The sequence below is a fragment of the Nelumbo nucifera genome, chromosome 1 (assembly GCF_055504915.1).
Source record: "Nelumbo nucifera cultivar China Antique chromosome 1, China Antique-T2T, whole genome shotgun sequence".
Taxonomy (NCBI): Eukaryota; Viridiplantae; Streptophyta; class Magnoliopsida; order Proteales; family Nelumbonaceae; genus Nelumbo; species Nelumbo nucifera.
In genome coordinates this window covers 95,226,746-95,246,096 of record NC_142649.1, presented here as the reverse complement: position 1 = coordinate 95,246,096, position 19,351 = coordinate 95,226,746, and the positions used below count along the sequence as shown (strand labels likewise).

Sequence of the window (19,351 nt, the reverse complement as noted above, 5' to 3'; positions counted from 1 at the left end):
CATAGGCTAAGTACTTGTAATGCCTAAGGCGCAGGCAGCTCGGGTACGAACCTTGTGATGCATAGCCCACCCCGGCATGCAACAGGTTGAACCCATCAAGGACAACCGATGTCAGCTTAACCCGAGTGCAGACAGGTCGGGCATATACCCTACTATGTTACTCACCTCGGTGTACATAAGGTTACTCCTACTAAATACTAGAAGACGGTTCGGGGTAACGACAGTTGGGAAACCCTCACTTCGGGTGTTTAGCTTAATAGCTTAACGGTTCAGGATAAGATAATCACTTCAACAAGTAAAGAAGATTGCACAACATTTAGCAAAGTGTATTTCTATTGCAAATATTTCATTACCAAAGGTTTTGTTACAAGAAGAGAAAAAAGATCAAAGCTCGCAAATACAAGGACTGAGCTACTTTGGAGGCTCGTTGCCTTCGCCAGGGACCTCCTCAGGGGTAGTAACCAGACCAGTGGCCTCTGCTTCATCACCGGTGCTTTCATCCTCAGAGTCCCGATCATCCACTGACTGACGCACTATGTCATCAGTGATCCGTGAAGTAGTGATGGCGCTTGTATCAAGACCGGGGTAGAGATGCCTAATCAACCACTGACTGAACTTGAAGCCCTTGCGGTAGGCCTTGGTCATCACATCATCAAATCTTGAAGACTGGACATAGTTGATAACTGCTTGAACCTTAGTCTCCTTGAGGGCATCCTCGAAGATCTCGATCTTCTCTTTGAGGTCGGAGGTATTCCACCTCGTGCTCCAACTTCATTATACACAATTTAAAAGGCAAAGCCCATTAGAGCAGCCTTTAGAGCCTTGCATTGGGAATATCTCCCGACTTATATGCTTTATTTCATTGAGAGATATTCCCAATGCAAGGTTGGGAAAGACGGTTGCAACGGTGTGGGCACGGGCTTGCCCTAGCGAAAGCCGATATCATTGCATAAACATGTTTTGAAATTCGAGGACTGACTTGAAAGAATTCCCAAAACGGAGTTTTCCATAAATCTGAATCCTTGACCCAATCGAGCGCAAAAAGGATTTTTCTACGGGCAGTACTCTACTAGGGCTGGAACGGTAGAAACCCCAAAAAAAATGAAGAAAAAGAAAAAACATTAGGCCTTCTTCAACGGAACGGGATCTGCTCCTCACACTTGGCGCTTCACAGGCTCCCATGGTGGTTTCGTCACTCGGGTAACTTGTCAATGCGCCTGTTTCATTCTTGTCGCTTTAAAGTTAAAAGCTTTTAAGAATTTAAGCATTCTTCCACTACCCTGAGCCTGCACGCTCTTCGCCTGTCTGACTGAACCTCCAATTCTCCGACATTCATAACAACCATATCTATCTGAGAAGACTATGGTATGGATTGAGTGTCTTGTAGCGGATTTGGATCCAATTTCATTAATAACATTGAGCAGGAGGTTCGTTCAACGGTCGGTCTGCTAATCGTCATTTATGCGAGGTCCGGAGCAACATTTTATGATGCATTGATGCAAGCATTAAAAGGAGGAAGCGATGAAGATAGTAACTTACAACGTTAATGGTCTGAGACCACGCATATCCCAACACGGTTCTCTTCGTAAATTACTCAACTCCCTCGACGCCGATATCATCTGCGTTCAGGTTTATTTTCTATTAGTAGAATTCCTTGGGCTTTTTATTTTCTTTTTAACTTTTTTGGTTATTTACCTTTTTGTATTTCCACCGGTTTTCTGGGTGGCAAAAATTGATGAAGAGCAGGAGACCAAATTGTCGAGGCAGGACTTGAAAGCGGACTTAATTATGGCCGAGGGATATGAATCATTCTTTTCTTGCACTCGTACCTTCGAGAAGGGACGTGTTTGTTATTCAGGTAACCTGTTTGTTTAATTGCCTCAACAGAATATACCAAAATAAAACAAAATTATTACGCTTTCTAGCTCCAGGTGAATTTTGTTCACAAAATGGAGAGGGAGGTATTAGATTCCATTATGACTGCTTATGAATGCTTAGAAGGGACACCTTCCAACCTTTCTTTCACAAGGGAAATATTGATTATAGGCGATGCGTTGAGAATCTAGGTTTTATTCTGTCTTTTCTTTTTTAGTTCAAAAAGAATGAGTGTGCATTTCCTTAACGAGTGGTGTGCTACTTCTTTTCTTGGGTATGATAATAAGAATGTATAAGCTGTGAAAGAATTTCTTTAGTTTGAGGAAAGGCCACTCTAGACTTAAATTCTTGGGTAGTTTTAAGCTTTCTTAAACTTTTTGGATAAGGGAACCTAATTATATTATTAAAATCTTGGGAAAAGCTGCATTTAGCATTTTGCTCCAACATAAACTAGTATAATATCTCCTCTCTCTCCTCCCTTACTCCATCCCTTATAAACCCAGATGTGTATGCTTTCTTTTACACTTAAGTTGCAATGAAAGTCACACCTAGGCATCATAATTGATTAGTGGGAATACACTTAACTGTTATACCGATCATGGATATTTTAGTTCTGATGGCTTTTGTTTTGAATATGGTCAGAAGTATCTCATTGGTTCCTATTTTCCATGTTCAATTGTGGGATTGCATGGTCATATTCTGTCATAGTTCGATCTTCCTCATTGAATTATGAAGATTATTCTGCAAACCATTGAAACTTTTAGACATACAGATCTTGTCATTTCTATGAGTGCAATGGGATTTGTTGGTTGTACATTTCTCCTCTTGTTCTTTATATTTGAGATACTTTCCAGTGATTTGGACCATTTGATATTGAAGCTCTGTACTTGTTAGAAAGGTCTCTGAAGTTGCATAATGTTCGTATGTGGTTCTCTTTTTTTCCTGAACTACCTTCCACAAAAAGCTCTTGTTTAATTTTCAGGTGTTGCAACACTTTGCCGGGTATCTTCAGCATTTTCGAGTAATGAAGTGGCTTTGCCACTTTCTGCAGAAGAGGGCTTCACTGGTCTTCTTGGAAATTCTCAAATAGGGGTTTCCATAAATAAGGATGAAGTGCCTCCAAAAGTGGAATGCCTTGAGGGAATAACAAGAGAGCATCTCCTTAAAGTTGACAGTGAGGGACGCTGTATCATTACAGATCATGGTCATTTTGGTGAGTTAGCATGTTATTGAGTGACATCTATTTGTTTTTTAAACAAGTTTGCTTTGATTGCTCACTGATAAAAAGGAATAAGTTGCTGAGTGATAAGCACCATATTAACGGAGCCACTTTGTTGGAAGGAACATATCCTGTCAGGTGTCAAGTCCATTTTAACCACACCATTATAACCCAAAAACATTCTTGCAGTTAAATGTCTGTTTTCTACCTTTTCTCTTGTGCACATAGTCTAGGAATGCTTAAATAATGATTTGACATTTAAATTTATGCTAGAGGTATTTTTGCAGTTCTTTATAATATATATGGACCTAGAGCTGAACCCAATGATGTGGAAAGAGTCCAGTTTAAGCTCACATTTTTCAAGATATTGCAGGTAACTTGGTTTATCTTTACCTGTGCTATGTACAATGTCTTTTTTGTGTAATTTGACTTATACACATTAGTTTGCACTGCAGCATATTTTGTTGATTCAACAGTTAGAATGATATGACACTCTGTAATTAGATGCTGCTGCATAAGGGCTGTGTATGATGGGTTGTCTATCTACCTGTGGACTGTGTGAAATATGGATGATATCTTATGGAAAACTGATGTACTTTTTGTTTTTTGTGTTTTGATTGTTTAGGTTCAACCTGTATTCTATTTCAGTTTTAGTTGGCACACTCAAAGTAATTCATGAACTTGAGAACTATAGTATCTACTGATTGAAGTTGAACTAGTGGAAGCAAAAAATAGTAAATGGCTTTCAACTTGCATGTGTCCTATTGCTGGAAGCTTATTATTCTGTAATTCCTTGTCTTATGACTTGAGGTTCAGTTACCATAAAATATAGAGGTAAATATCCTTTCCCTTTTCTTATTTAGGTGCTATTGTTCCTGGCATATATGTAGGCATATCAGTTCTAATCAATTGGAACTTCCAAATAGGTAATAAATGCGGTTAAGCTATACACAATATGAAAAATCTACATTTGAATGCTTTCTTTTGTTGGTCATAATATCTATAATGCATTTATCTATTATGACATGGACAAGCTGGAATCTTGAAAGTTGAGATGGATACCTTAATACCATGCTGGGGTAGTTGCAGCTCTCTTTTAGGAAACTTCTGTTAGCTTCCTTCTTTATGGAGTTTGTGACATACTTTTGTCTTAAGTCTTGGAAATGAATACAGATCTCTTTCTAAGCTTTGAAGACAAAAGTTCTGCAACTGATTCATTATGAAGCCTATAGGAAGAAAGAAATAGCAGAACTTTTAAAGAGAAGCCTCATCATAGCAAGGAAGGTATCATGAAGGCCATCTTAGTAAGGAATGGCCCATTGGGTGAAGACCCATGAAGGAATTCAAATGTTTCTCACCAGATGATTTAATCAGGAATTGTCGTGAAGTGGCAAAATATTAGCAGTCAAATCTCTCCCACCCCTTGCTGGTCACCACCACAAAGGGGCTGAGTCAAATCCAGTATTGATTGCTATTGTCTCAGCCTCTCAGGAACCCAGATTTATCAGGGATAGGGGGAGTTTTCAGAAATGATGGAGGTGACATCTCGGCTCTATTCTCAATACCCATTGGTCAAGGAAATTCACTATGAGCTGAACTAGTGACTTTATTGCACGATCTAAGACTAGCTAAATCTTTGCAATGACAGGATTTGGAGGTGGAAGGGGACTCCAAAACAATAGTGGACTGGCGAAGAAAATCTGATACAGGTTCATTGGTTTATAGATGTTGAGAGATAACTTAAGTACAAATTAATTGCTTGGGCAGAAAGGTAGTTTAGACATTTCTCTTGTTCTAATAAGGACACACAAGTCCCTAATTTTCATTAAACAGGTTCAAGTATGTAAATGAATTTAATTACTGAATTTATTGACCAGCTGCTAGGAAAGTGAGTGCTCTTTTCTTCTCTCTCCTAAGAAGATTGTCTGTTCATCTGATCTTTTCCTCTATTTCTCCTCTTATTCTCTTATTCTCTTATTCTTTCTTCTATCTCCTTTCTCTTTCTCTGCTTTGTTAATAAATAAAGCTATAACAATAGAGGTATCATGAGGGAGGTAAAGAAGCATATAGAGGAGTAAAATATTTGCTAACAAAAGGATACTGAGGATTGCCAATTGCTTGGAAGATGGCAAGAAAACCAAGGAGCTAATAGGGAACAGTTATTCAGGGCTTGTAAATATTACGATGAGTGGCTAGTAATACTAGGCCAATTCTTGGTTACTCCTGGATATCACCTTGTGCATACTGTTCTTTTAATTGAATTAATAAAGCTTTATAGTTACTGATAAAAAAATCTACAGCTGTTGATTTTCTTTCCTTAGGTGGTGTTTGATAAGACTAAAACTTGAAATATGCAAAGCAAAATAGCTCTTCTTAACCATCAGAAATCTGAAAGGTTCAACACTTGCGACCTACTTCAAAGAAAAAGATCCAATTGGTGTTTATCCCACACTGGTGTGTTCTCTATAAGGATAATGGTGAGACTTGCTATCACTTATTAATCTCCTGCCCCCTTGTTTTGTCTATTTGGGATGGGTTTCTCTCTTTGTTTGGTCGTAGGGGGACTTCCTCACTGGATATACAAAGCTTGTTTGTTTCCTCTTTTGTTAGGTGGCCAAAGAAAAGGGGTCAAATACTATGGAGATGCACTAGAGCAGGCTATCTGCTGGAAAATCTGGGAAGAAAGAAATATGAGGACATTTTTTTGGAAAGGAGAGAAGTAGGGAAGCTTTAATTGAAGTCATTACCATTAGAGTGGTGTAGCGGATAAAATCTTTAGAGATTTTTTAGGATATTTTTACAGATGCTTAGAAATTGGAAGTGGCTGATTCAACTCCGTCTAAGGCTGCAAGTATGCCACAGTTCCCAGCCTGTAGAGGTATCAGGCAAGGGGACCCTCTATCACCTTTCCTCTTCACTCTAATAGCAGAGGTGCTTAGTAGAATGATCTCAAAGGCTGATAGAGAAGATGTGATTAAAGGGTGGAGAATAGGGAGGGATGGTATTCCGGTCACCCATCTCCAATTTGCAGATGATATTCTGATTTTCTATGATGGGGATGATATTGAGAGAGTGAGGAATCTCAAGGAATTGGTTAGAAGCTTTGAGAGATTGTCAAATTTGAGTGTCAACTTCGAAAAGAGTTGTGTAGCTGGTGTTAACTTGGAGGATAGGGAGGTGGAGTTTATAGCAAGAAGTTTAGGATGTTCTATCTCGTCCTGGCCTATGACTTACTTGGGGCTTCCATTAGGGGCAAACCCTAGGGAGAGTAGCTTTTGGTGTCCAGTGGTAGAGAGGTTCCAAAAGAAGTGAACTTCATGGAGGAAAAACTACTTATCCTTGGGGGGTAGAATCATGTTGATAAGAGCCACACTTGCTAACTTACCAACCTATTTCCTGTCTGTGTTTAGGATACCACCTAGGGAAGCTAAGAAGCTAGAGAAGTTGATGAGAGATTTTCTTTGGGAGCCGGGGGAAAGTAAAAAGGATCACTTGATAAAATGGGAGGTGGTTTGCTGGAATAAAGAGAAAGGGGGATTGGGGTTAGGGAATTTGATTAAAAAAAATAAAGCATTGCTAGGGAAGTGGCTATGGAGGTGGCCAGTGGAGAGAGAGAGACATTGGCATGAGGTGGTGGGTAGTATTTATGGTCGCTCAGAAAATGGAAGGGATGCTAAAGTATCACGGCGAGCAACCTTGGCAACACCTTGGAAAGCTATTCATGGCATTCTTCCTCAATTCCTCAGTTTTGTTAGGTATGATGTTTGCAATGGTAACTCAGTCCTATTTTGGGAGGATACCTGGGTGGGAGAGGCTCCATTGAAGGACCTTCTCCCTTCTTTGTTCTCTGTTTCAAGGTACAAAAAGTATTTTGTGTCAAAGTTTTTTTCCATTATGAATGACCCGTTAACACCAAATTGGGGCTTTGGGTTTCGTAGAGGTTTAAGGGAAGAGGAAATTGTGTCTCTCACAAATCTGCTAAGTCTACTTGATACAGTATGTTTGGACCCTTATGAACCTGATATTCAGATTTGGACACCCCAGCGGAATGGATCCTTTTCATGCGCTTCTTTCTTTAAATCCATTACCTAGTCTACCCCCAATCAGCCTTTCCCTTTTAAGGAAATTTGGTGCAGTCCTGTTCCCCCTAAGGTTATGGCTTTTTGCTGGGAAGTGTATTATAGGAAAATAAACACCTTTGACACTCTACAAAAGAGAAGACCTTTTCTCTGTCTCTCACCTTCCTGGTGTATTCTTTGCAGGTCACATGGTGAGGACTGTAACCATATACTAATATCTTGTTCATTTACTGCAGAGTCATGGGAGTGGCTCTTCTCATTGTTTGGGTGCAGGTTGGTTAGGCCAGCAGATGCAAGTTTGTTCTTTGATCCTGCTTTCTTCCCTTGGCGGCACAGAAGAGGAAGAATTATGTGGAGGTGTGCAAGAGCAGCGCTGATTTGGTCTGTGTGGGAAGAAAGGAATGCCAGAATTTTCCAAGAGAAGGAGAGAAGCCCAGAAGAGATGAAGGACTGCATTCTAAATAGGGTGATCTTATGGCTAAAATCACTAGACCTATTCCATCAATTCTCATTCAATGATGTGTGGAGGAATTGGTTAGAAGTGGCTAATTGCTCATCCATAAAAATTAAAGTGAGCATGGTTTGGGAACCCCCTCCTGAAAGATTCTTGAAGCTGAATTTCGACAGGAGTAGTCTTGGTAATCCTGGTCCGTCAGGGGTGGGAGGGGTACTGAGGAATGAGAGTGGGAATGTGGTTCTTATTTTCTCAGGACCCATAGGAGTTGGAAACTCTACTAGGGAGGAACTTGCTGCCACTATCCAGGGAGTACAGTTAGCAGTGCAGATAGGTGTGGAACAGTTGATAATAGAAGGGGACTCCAAGGTGGTAGTGGGCTGGCTACAAAATCCGGAATCTGTAGTGTGGTGTTTTAAGAATGAAATTAAAAAGTTCAACTGCCTAACGAGAAACTTGACAGCGAGAATACAATGGGTGGGGAGGTCAGCAAACTCTATGGCTGATGGTCTTGCAAAGCAAGGGGTAAATAAGGAAAGTTTGTATTGGGCTCAATTGTAGACTGAATCTGTTTTCTATCTTTTGTCTTTCTTCCTACTGGTAGGAGAGGACGCAGCTCGTGCCTCTCCAAGGGAAGCTTGTAACTGCACTAGTTTTTTATTAATGAAATTGATCCTTTTTTTATCAAAAAAAAGGCTGCAAGTATGCCTCTTTGGTCTCTACCAGCTGATGGGTTCATTAAGCTGAATTTCGATGGGAGTAGTGAAGGTAACCTAGGTTCCTTAGGTGTTGGAGGTGTTTTCAGAGATGACGAAGGAAAAGTTGCTGCCTTATATTCAGGGCCAATAGGTACAAGTGACTCATTTAGAGCTGAGATTATGGATGTACTGGAAGGAGCAAAAGGCAAATGGGTTAAATATTAGAAGACTGATTGTTGAAGGCAACTCTAAGTTGGTGATTAATTGGCTACAAAAAGAGGAAACTGGGCTTTGGAATTATGTTAATGAAAAAAAAAGGCTTAAATGGCTGGCCCAGAATATGGAGTTTGATTTCAGTGGGTGAAGAGAAGTTCTAATACACTTGCTGATGCACTTGCTAAACAAGGGGTGGGAAGGGGTAACTTGTTTTGGGCTTTGTTGTAAGTTTGAGTAATTTTCCCTCCCCTTTTCTCTTGCATCTTCTTCTTTAATCTTTTAATAAAATGATTAAAAGAACCTCCACTCAGGTTGGAGCATTGCTGGTTGGACTCAGAGGATTTGGTAACAAATGTTAAAAGGTGGTGGTCTGATTGTTCGTTTGAAGGTTTTGCCAGCCATGTTTTCTTCAAAAACTAAATTGGTTGAAAGGAAAAATCATGGCTTGGCAGAAGAGAATGTCAAAGATGGAGGTGGAAGAAAAGGAAGAGTGCATGAAAATCATAGCTGATATTAATGCAGAGGAGGAGAGTGGGTCATTGGATGAGGAGAAAAGGAGATGGCTCTTTAGCTAAGAGGGTATTTGACACTCTAATGCACCAAGCTGAAGTCAAGTGGAGGCAAAGAGCTAGAGTAATGTGGCTGAAAGCAGGTGATAGTATTACTGCTTTCTTCCATAAGGTGGCCAATGCAAGAAAGAGGGTTAATTCCATAAAAAAGTTGGAATTGGAAGGCAGGGAATGAGCAATGAGGAAGTCATAGCAGATGCTTTTGTTGATTTTTATAAAGATCTTTTCAAGGAACCTTGCAAGAAAAGACCAAGGCTGGATGGTTTGAATTTTGAATGCTTATCTGAACAGCAGAGTTTAGATTTGGAAAAACCTTTCTCGGAGCAAGAGGTTAAGAAGGTTGTAGAAGAGTTGGAAGGGGAAAAGGCACTAGGCCAGATGGCTTCACAATTCTGTTTTTTAAGAAGTTTTGGGAGCTCATTAAATCTGATCTATTAAAGGTCTTGGAAGAATTTCATGATTCTGCAGCCCTTGAGAGAAGTTTAAATGCAACTTTTATCTCCCTCATCCCCAAAAGAAAGGAGATACAGAGTTGAAAGATTTCAGACCGATTAGCTTGATTGGAAGTGTTTACAAGATCCTAGCTAAACTTCTGGCCACCAGGTTAAGAAAGGTGATGGACTCTCTAATCTCTAAGTACCAAGGGGCTTTCATCCACAACAAACATATTCATGATGTAGTTCTCATAGCAAATGAACTAATAGACTCAAGGCTAAGAAGTGAAGAAAGTGGGCTAATCTGTAAAATTGACTTACAGAAGGCTTATGACCATGTTAATTGGTTTTTCTTCTCTTGGGATTATTTGCTGAACAGAATGTACTTTGGCTCTAAGTGGAGAAGTTGGATTAAAGTTTGTTTTTCCACTCCAAGATTTTCAGTGCTTGTGAATGAGCTGGATGACAGTGGTTGGGGTAGTGGTCTGCCTTTGCCGACTTATGGGTGTAGTCTGTGGAAAGGAATATGCAGAGCTTCAAACCTGTTCAGAAGGGGAATCGACTTCAAAGTTGGGGATGGGAGAAGGATCAGGTTCTGGTTAGATCCCTGGACTGGGGAGCGATCTCTTAAGGAACTATTTCCCACCCTGTTTAGTCTGGCTGTAGATAAAGAGGCAATGGTAGTTGATACCTTAGTGTTGAGGGACAATGCTATATGCTGGGTTCCGGCCTTTAGAAGGGATTTCAATGACTGGGAGATTTAGCAGGTTGGAAATCTCCTACCTTCCCTTCAGTCTTAGGTGTTGAATCTGCAATAAGAGGATTCCTTAATGTAGAGATGGAACAGAAGTGGGGAGTTTTCAGTTAAATCCTTCTATAACTTCATAGTGGGGGGGGGGGTCTGAAGCTCTCTTTCCTAGCTGGGCTGTTTGGGGGACTGTGGCACCCTACAAAGTCAAGTTCTTTGTTTAGGTGGCAGCTTTGGAGAAGTGTCTCTCTAAAGGGATGTTGGTGAAGAAAGGTTTTAACTGTAGTGATCTGAGGTATAGCCTCTGTGGTGTGTTTACAGAATCAATAAACATTTGTTTTTACACTGCAAGTTTGTTACAAAAATCTGGAACCACTTCTTAAGAAGTTTGAGGTTAAGTTGGTGTATGCCAGCCTCAGTTAAAGCTTGCCTGGAGGCGTGGCAGATCCAAGGGATGACAAAAAAAGGAAAGAGGTGCTGGTCTGCAATTCCCTTAGCAATTATGTGGGCGGTATGGACAGAAAGGAATAGCAAGGTTTTTGATCTCAAATCCTCTTTGGAAGAAGTCATCAATTCGGCTTTAGCCTTTGTTAGAAATTGGTTGTCTATTCTTGCTGACTTTAAAGAGGTTACTTCTGACTGTAATTTTTTGAGGATGACCTTCTTTTGAGGTCCTTCTGGCTTTTTGTACAGCTTCTCATTGTAAAAAGGACCTTTTTCATTAATACAATTATACTTTACCTTTTGCTAAAAAAAAAGATTCTAATATCGATAAAAAAAATCTGAAAAGAAAAATCTGCTCTTTATTTTATTTTTGATTTTCAAAGCCTGTAATATTAAAAGGAGGGCATTTTAGTCATTATGAGCCATCTCGAACACATCTGAAAACGTTCTGCGCATGGGCCACCTCTTACCAAATCAGACCCTTTATCACTTTTCAGGCGTTAATACAAACGGGACTGAACCTCTGGAAAGCAATTTTCTTTTTCAGATTTCAGACCCCGATATGGATTAATCAAACACCACCTTAGTATATAATTCTTATATTCTTTTTTCACTCAGCAAATAGCTTGAGATTTAGTGGCATTTTTGGTCTTTCAATAAATGAAGGGTGGCAAGTTGGCAACCATTGTACAATAAGGCATCCAGTGATTCTCTCTTCTTCACACTTATGCAAATTCTAGAAAAGTGTCCAGCCTATGGTTTCTCTTGTAGCTTTGGGGAGATGATCCAATTTTGTCCTCTTATAGTTTCATTGTTAAGTTCATTTAAGGACTCTTTTGATTTGGTATCTCTTGTATAAAATGGAGGGTTTGTTTAAGTCTCTTCTTATTCTTTCTAGAAGGTGGATGATAAAAAGGCATACATACCATGCTTTTTGAACGATTTTAGCTAACCTAATTACTTTCCATTGATATCAATTTATTTTGTTGTAGAAAAGATGGGAATCTCTCTTAAGTCAGGGGAAGAGGGTCATCATTGTTGGTGATCTCAACATTGCTCCTTCTGCTATAGATCGCTGTGAAGCTGGCCCAGATTTTGAGGAAAATCAGTGAGTAGTAGCTGATTTTCTTTGAGAAAGGCTGTGACTTTTGGGCCACAAATCTCTCAGTATGCCTGGATTGGAGATTTAATATTTGTGTTCTGTTGACTTCTTTTTTCATTTGGGCTGCCTTTGTCAAAAGGCTGGGGTTTGGGTTCTCATCATAAAGGACACATTCTTCTGATCATTTTCTTTAATAAAGTTGCATTTTATGGCTGAAAAAGAAGGCTGTGTATGGATGGCAGAGCAGATATGGAACTGAGTTAAGCTCCGGCCTCAATTCTGGAATTCAAATGACCACCCCCTAGTTAAAAATCTGCTTTAATTCCATTTCCCAAATGGACTTGGATGGACAAATCTGAGGACTTGCAACTCTTGTTCCCTCCTTTTCTATTCCAATTCTGCCCTGATCCAAACACAACCATATTGTTTATGGTTGCAAAATACATGCTTGCTGAATTTAAGGCTATGGAGATGGCTATTTTAAAGTAGAATGTTTTTTTTGGTCAACCATAGAAGGGACATAGAACGGATATAAGTTTTGTCCTTTATATGATATTTCCGAGGCTTGACATCTGTGCTGAATTTTTTTAGGTTTCGGAGATGGCTTAGATCGATTTTAGTGGGTGGAGGAGGCCCCTTTTATGATGTTTTTAGAGCAAAACATCCTGACCGGTAATTCCTGCAGTCATTCGATCTAAGATTCCTGTTAAATGACCATGTATTGTGTTTATTATGGCTGTCAATTGCCCAGTTATGGTAGACCTGGTATTGATAATCCTATTATCGATCTTTTTATCCAAGCAAATATTAATTTACAGAGGAAAGATAATACAATAAAGTTATCAAAAAGAGCAGGGGAAAGCCTAACCAACATTGCTCTTCCTCAAAAGACTTAGTTTGTTTGGCCATCTCATGGCCCAAACAATTCCTAGATCTAGGAATATACTGAAAGAAACTGTACATCCTTGCATACAAACAACCTTAATAGAGTCCATCTGATGCTCCAGATACCAAGGACAAGAACCAATACACCCATTCACAAAAGAAATGGCCAACTAAGAGTCGGAGAAAATAACAAAATGAGAAAGATTTTTTTTTTTTTCTGATAAGCCAAAAAAAAGCAGCTTTTAATATCCAAAATAAAGACAGAAATGCATAACAGCATAAAGCCATACATTTTCCAAGCCCCATGAAAAAGATTTTGGCTGCACACAAACAAAAGCGCAACCAAAATAGACTTCATCTCCATCTCCAGCACTGAGCCCTTCAGCCCTGCAGCTCCTCCTGCGGCAACCACAAAAGCACCAGCCTTAGAAACACAAACAAAACCATAAGAACCTTTAGAAGGATTAATCAAAGCCCCATCATCAAAGAAGAAAAATCTTGTATCAATAGACAAAACCGTAGACAAATGAGGGACACAGTTAACAGAAGCTGGGGGAGAGCTTAAGTCCTCAGAATGAGAAGCTACACAATCACCAAAAGCAACTGTGATATTCCTGATAGCTTTTTCAAGAGTCCAAGAAACATTTCTAAGAACTAAATCATTCCTAAATAACCAGATTTTGTAAAGAATAACAAGTCCAGCACAAAAATGGGCTCCTGTCAGCTTCCCTATTAAAAATTAAAAGCTTATCAGAAAGCAAAATCTCAATAGAAGATTTTCTAGACATCAAAATTACAACCCAGAGGTGATGCAAACCAAATGGCCCTAGAATAATCACAAGTGAGATCCATCCTATTATTGATTGGACCCAATTATAAGTAACTTGCTAAAAGATCACATAGAAATGTATAGATATAATATGATATTTTATATTGCACAAATGTATTATATTATGCCATTACATAATAGTACATATCTGGTCAGCTTAGGTCTTACCAGGATGGACTGGGGTAGACTGGTTAACCACCAACAACTTTCATTAGGTCTAAAATAATTAAACCCTGCACTGATCAGATAATGTCTGATAAGTTGACCCAGTCCCAGTCTATTTGAAGGCTTAGTATTTATAACTTTATAAATTTGTTGACAATGGAATATCACATTGTAGTCTTATTTCATTAATGTAAAGATGAAAAAGTGAGTTCACACTGAATAGAAGTGTTTTTTTTTTTTCATGCATCACACCTTATTTTCCTGTACATTAAATAGCTCTGTAAGTGGATAAGATTCATGTGCATTTAGAAGCATTTGGATGTTTTATTGTGTCTTTGTTACCTAATTTGTGTTTCTTAATGGCTTTTGTTTTCTCTTCAAGGTCTCTTCTTTTTTCTAAACTAGTGTTAACAATAAAAAATATTGTTTGCATCTTATTTTTAATTTCTTTATACCATGTTGGATGAAAAATTTAAGATGTTAGTTTTCAAGTGTCTTCTATATGCTTCAGAGATTGCAAGATAGGTTAGGTATCTTGATATATGGTGAATCTTGTGTTCATCCAGATTATTAGAATTCAAGAAACAAATAATCTATGCTAGAAGTGAAAAAACAAAATATGCTTACTTGATATATGTTTGCTATTCCTCATATTGGACCCATGAGCATCATAAATTTTGAACTAGGTTGAAGCATTGATCCAAGACACGTGTATTTCAAAATTGTAACTAATTAGTTCTGAATATCTGAAGTCTATTTTGAGTGAATAACAGCTATGCCAAATAAATGGAGGAAAACTCTGTACTTATTTTCTCTTTTGTCAAAGTACTAAATTCTATTCAGACTTGGTATTGCACTTCTTTGATCTTCATGAAATAATTAAAATGAAAGTTAGGCACTTTACAGACATGATAGGCATATTATTTTCTGTTTTTCTGGGATAAATTTTGTCTTCGTTTGGATTTCTCCTTTTGCAACTTATTTTGTATATGTGCCTAATCAATGTTCCTATTGAACAATGCCACAGAAAAGAAGCATATACTTGCTGGCCACAGCATACTGGTGCAGAGGAATTCAATTATGGGTCAAGAATTGACCATATTCTCATTGCAGGATCATGTTTGCATCAAAACCATGATACAGAAGGCCATAACTTTGTAAATTGCCATGTTAAAGAGTGTGACATAATGACACAGTTTAAAAGGTGGAAGCCTGATAACAATCCCAGGTAAATTTTAGAACTGAACAGTTTACTAAAATGAGCACGAGAAGGTTGACCTGGCAATAGGTGCTGTTTGCCCAACCCTCTTAGGAAGTGCTGCCCAAGTTGCCTGAAACAGCTGCCATTATAAATAGAAGAATTAAAGATATGACAATTCTTAAGTCTGAAGAATTTCAGGAAGGAAATCACTAAATTACAGCCTCTTTAATGGTCTATGCAAGGGTTAAAGTTGCGATTTAATGGTAATTTGCATAAAATAGGGGAGAAAGAGGAATATAAAAATAGAGAAAGATTATATAGGGCAAACAGATAAAGGGTGCAGTCTTGATAACCCAGGGGACGATCGAATCTCACTGTTGTAACGTATAAGTCTCAGCTGACAAAAGTCAGGAGGTTCATAGAAACTAGAATATTCATCATTCATGATTCTTGGAATGAGAAGTGTACAACTATTGAAGAGGACAAGAGATCCCTTTTACAATGAGATTCTAAAACATACTTGGTTGCTTATTAAAAGAGAAAACAATTGTGATAAAAATGTATAAGCATAATCATAATCAATAAGCTGATAAGTAGCAACTAGATTATCAGTCAATTTTGGAACAAGGAAAACATGTGGTAGGTAAAAGGAACTTGAGGGAAATTTCGTTCAATTATAAAAAAAAAAGGAACTTGAGGGAAATGTAGAGAGTCTTCACCTTTCATAATGATGATCTTATTATTTCCCATGTATGGTTTATAGTGGGATTGATTTGGATAAAGACTAGTAATATGATTTGACATGCTAGAATCAATAATCCAAAAAGAAAAGAAAGGATACAGGAACCAACTACGCCTACATAGACAAATGGTAGAGAAGGTATCAAAAACAATAGAAGATAAAATAAAGGAGATCATAGACTAAACATGTTACTGCATCTCATTGGCAAAATCAGGCACCTGGGAAGAGGATCCTAATTAGGAAACTTAACTTGGGTTGAGTATCTACACTACATCTCTTTGAAAACTGCTTGATATGCCTTATTTCATCTATCCCTAATTATTAGCAGAAAGATACAAAAGAAGGAAGAAGAAAAGAGGAGATAGAGAAGAGAAGAGAAAGTGTTTGGGAGTCAAATCTGTTTTGGCGACACCAGAATATATTATATTATATTATATATAGGGCGACACTTAAAAGATGGGGAAAGGACTCTTATGCCCCTGCGGCACTTGCAATACATAAACAGAATAAAAAAAACCATGTTATTCTAAACAGAATGAGAGAAAATAAACTGAATAAAATAATCAGAATAAACTAAGCTATTTCAACACTCCCCCTCAAGTTGGGACATAGATGTCAATCATGCCTAACTTGTCATACAAATCATTGTGCCGCATAGGATGAAGACCCTTGGTGAAAATATTTGCAATTTGTTCTTCTGAACTGACATAGGGAGTGCATACTTATCTACTCACAAGTTTTTCCCTAATAAAATGCTTGTCCACTTCAATATATTTTGTCCTATCATGGAGGACTGGGTTTGCGGCAATGTTGGTAGCAGCTTTATTGTTACAATAGAGTGACATGGTGTCACGGGGGTAATCGTTGGGGCCCCGTGCGGCACTCGAAATGGGCGAGTAAGCCTACGAAACAAAGCAAACACACACAAAGGCAACACGAAGGCACACGAATTAGCAAAAGGCTACTTGTATTGCATTAATCAGTGGTAAGCACAAGCACACAGTACAGTGTCGAGGGGATCTCGTGCTTAACCTTTACACGCTTATGAGCTCACTCGACTACCTACCTCCCCTCAAAGAGTACGTTAAGCTTTTGGGGGAGTGACAATAGGAAACATCAAAATGATGGAAAAGCATACTAAGTAATTACAATAACGCCATTGGCGGTCCCCCTTACAAAATACAAGTAAAGCCCACCCATGACACACATGTTGACACCATGAAGGCACGCGGTTGGCACTCGGATGGCTCACTGTAGGTGCTTGATGGCGCGGCGAAGGAGTCACTTGTGACATTCTCCCCCACTCAATTCGATCTACGTCCTCGGAGATCGGCTTCGGCTGGTCCCTTAGAGTCACTGTTGCGGAAGGAGGGTTCTTCTGCTGCTCCGCGAACCGGCTGTCGTCCAAGGCCGAGGTGTATATTTTGGTGGCATGGTTGGGTTGGCTCATTCTGTAAGGGTTTCCTATGGCTAAGTCCTTTCCTGGCAGCCTCAAGGTATGTTAGTGGCCGGTTCTGTTTGGCTAAGGGGTAGGTTTGGGCCAGGTAAGGATCAAAATGGTGTTTTGGATTATTAAGGTGTGGATTCCCTTGCATTTTTCCCCAAGGGTATCTCACCAAGCTACTACGGGAACTAGCCTTTGGGATGATGTGAATGTGGTCCCTGAATGGCTTGGGTGGCACTCGCTCTCCCCGGTGGTTGTGGTCGTAGATGAGGGCAAGGTTTGACACGGCCTTGGGTCTTCTTCTGTTGGGCCCACCAGTTGCGGGCACTTGCGGCTTCTGCTGCGAAGTCGACTTCTGCTGATGTGGTTGGCGCTGAAGTTGATGCTGCTGCTGGTGTTGACTTGGGCGCTGGCATCGGTGTTGGCGCTGAAACTGGAACTGTCTTGGGGGTGACTTCTTCCTGGTGACGACTTCCCAACCCGTTCCAGTGTCGATGAAAGGTACTTGACAGGGGTTCTTCCTTGCTGACGCAGAGCTGTCTTCATGGTTGATAGTTTCTTGGTACAACTGCAAGGCTGAAAGTTGCTTCCCAAGTATCTGCACGGCTGATGAGACAGGAACCATGCAAGGGGAGTGTTCGTCCAGAATAAGCAAACTGTTGATGTGTGGCATAAGTGCTGCTTCCGCCTGCTTGAGGAACTTCACTCCAAGAACCACCTGAAAATCATCCAAGGGAACCACAGATAGATTGATGGGTCCTTTCCATGGTCCAACTCGGAGTTCTACTCCACGGGCCGTGCCCTCTACTGCCTTGGCCCCGGAGTTGACAGCCTTGACCCACCCAGTTTGTTTGGTGGTGGTCAAGCCGAGTCGCTTTGCCTCCGCAAGCGAAATGAAGTTATGGGTGGCCCCAGTGTCCACCAAGGCTTTGGTCGGCCTCCCGCCGAGGGTGATGTCTACATAACTCAGCCCCTTGTGGGCTTTGGTGGGCCGCTTTGATGTGGCCTCTTTCTTGACCATGGCATTGATGAGTTGGAGGGCGCCTACTCTGGGTGCCGCTGTGGGTTTCTCCTCATCACTCTCTTCACTATCGCTGAGTTTGGCGATGAGGGCAGTTATTTTCTTTCGGGTTGGACAGTCACTCGTCCAATGCTTCCCGTTGCAAAGGTAGCACGGCGCAGGAGGAGGTCTTCTAGTTGATTGGTGGCCCTGGTAGCTTGGGCCTCCTTGTGGCTTCTTCCCTTGTTGGTAAGTGTAGGGCTTGTTCACGGGCACTGGCTTCTCCTTTGTAGGGGTTGATTGTGGACTCTCCCCCACTCAAACTCATGGTACCTGGGCTGGATGGTCTTTGCACATCTTCTTTAGGTGTTCTCAGATCAACAAGCTGTTCAGCTATGGCCATGGCGGTGGCGAGGTCCTCAACCCCGCGTCGCTGGAGTTCAAGCTCAGCCCATGGCTTGAGACCATCCATAAAATTGAATAGAAGATCCTTGTCGGACATGTCCGTGATCTCCAGCGTCAAGGCCGAAAATTCCTTGACGTAGTCATGTAGTGATTCTTGATGTCTGAGATTCTTCATTCTTCGGCGCGCCAAGTACTCTACGTTTTCTGGGTAGAACTGCCGCTTGATCTCACGCTTGAATCCAACCCACGTGTCGATGGTACGGGTTCCACGTTCAATGTCTTGGCAACACCTACGCCACCATAACATTGCTATGTCAGTCAAATACATAGCAGCTGTACGTACCTGAGTTTGGTTGTCAATGATGCCAGTGGCAGAGAAATATTGCTCCAATTGCCACAAGAAGTTGTCAAGCTCCCTAGCATCCCGGGCACCCGAGTAAGGCATTGGCTCTCGGATCTTGATGTTCATGGAAGCTAGGGTGGAGGGAGTGCTTGGTGTGTTGGCCACTGCCCTCTTTAGGAGAGTCATCTCATCTCTCATCTCATCCAATTGCGCTTGGAATTTGTCTAGCAAGCCCTGTAGGCTGCTTTGGGAAGGCCCAGCTCCCGAATTCTGTATGGTGGTGTGCATGTCTCTGAAGGCGCCATTAAAACGTCCTTCTAGTTCCACCACTGCATTCTCAACCGTCTCTAGGTTGAGGTGGAGTTCATCAACCCGGTCTCGGGTTTCTCCCACTGTCACCTCGCAACGTAGGAGGCGCATGTCCACGGTAGCTAGTTGGTCGACTGATTTGTCGTGCTTGCTAGCTTTGGTTGTATGCCCCTTTGGGGCTTGTGTCTTG

The 19,351-nt window shown here is 40.5% G+C and overlaps 1 protein-coding gene across 9 annotated transcripts in view; it reads left to right on the top strand.

Moving 5' to 3' along the window:
* Window positions 1-992: 992 nt before the first annotated feature.
* Window positions 993-19,351, top strand: part of LOC104605552 (endonuclease/exonuclease/phosphatase family protein) — a 35,979-nt gene continuing 17,620 nt past the window's right edge. Inside the window, exons 1-8 of one of the 9 annotated variants that reach the window (XM_019199145.2) lie at window positions 995-1,200; window positions 1,425-1,629; window positions 1,747-1,858; window positions 2,858-3,088; window positions 3,368-3,467; window positions 11,734-11,844; window positions 12,430-12,510; window positions 14,745-14,945. In XM_019199145.2, the coding sequence (XP_019054690.1) occupies window positions 1,522-1,629; window positions 1,747-1,858; window positions 2,858-3,088; window positions 3,368-3,467; window positions 11,734-11,844; window positions 12,430-12,510; window positions 14,745-14,945 (944 nt within the window). In that variant the 5' untranslated portion in view covers window positions 995-1,200; window positions 1,425-1,521. Of the gene's footprint in view, window positions 1,630-1,746; window positions 1,859-2,857; window positions 3,089-3,367; window positions 3,468-11,728; window positions 11,845-12,429; window positions 12,511-14,744; window positions 14,946-19,351 lie in introns of all 9 variants that reach the window. The other 8 variants (XM_019199144.2, XM_088889200.1, XM_019199146.2 and 5 more) reach the window with 8 other exon arrangements.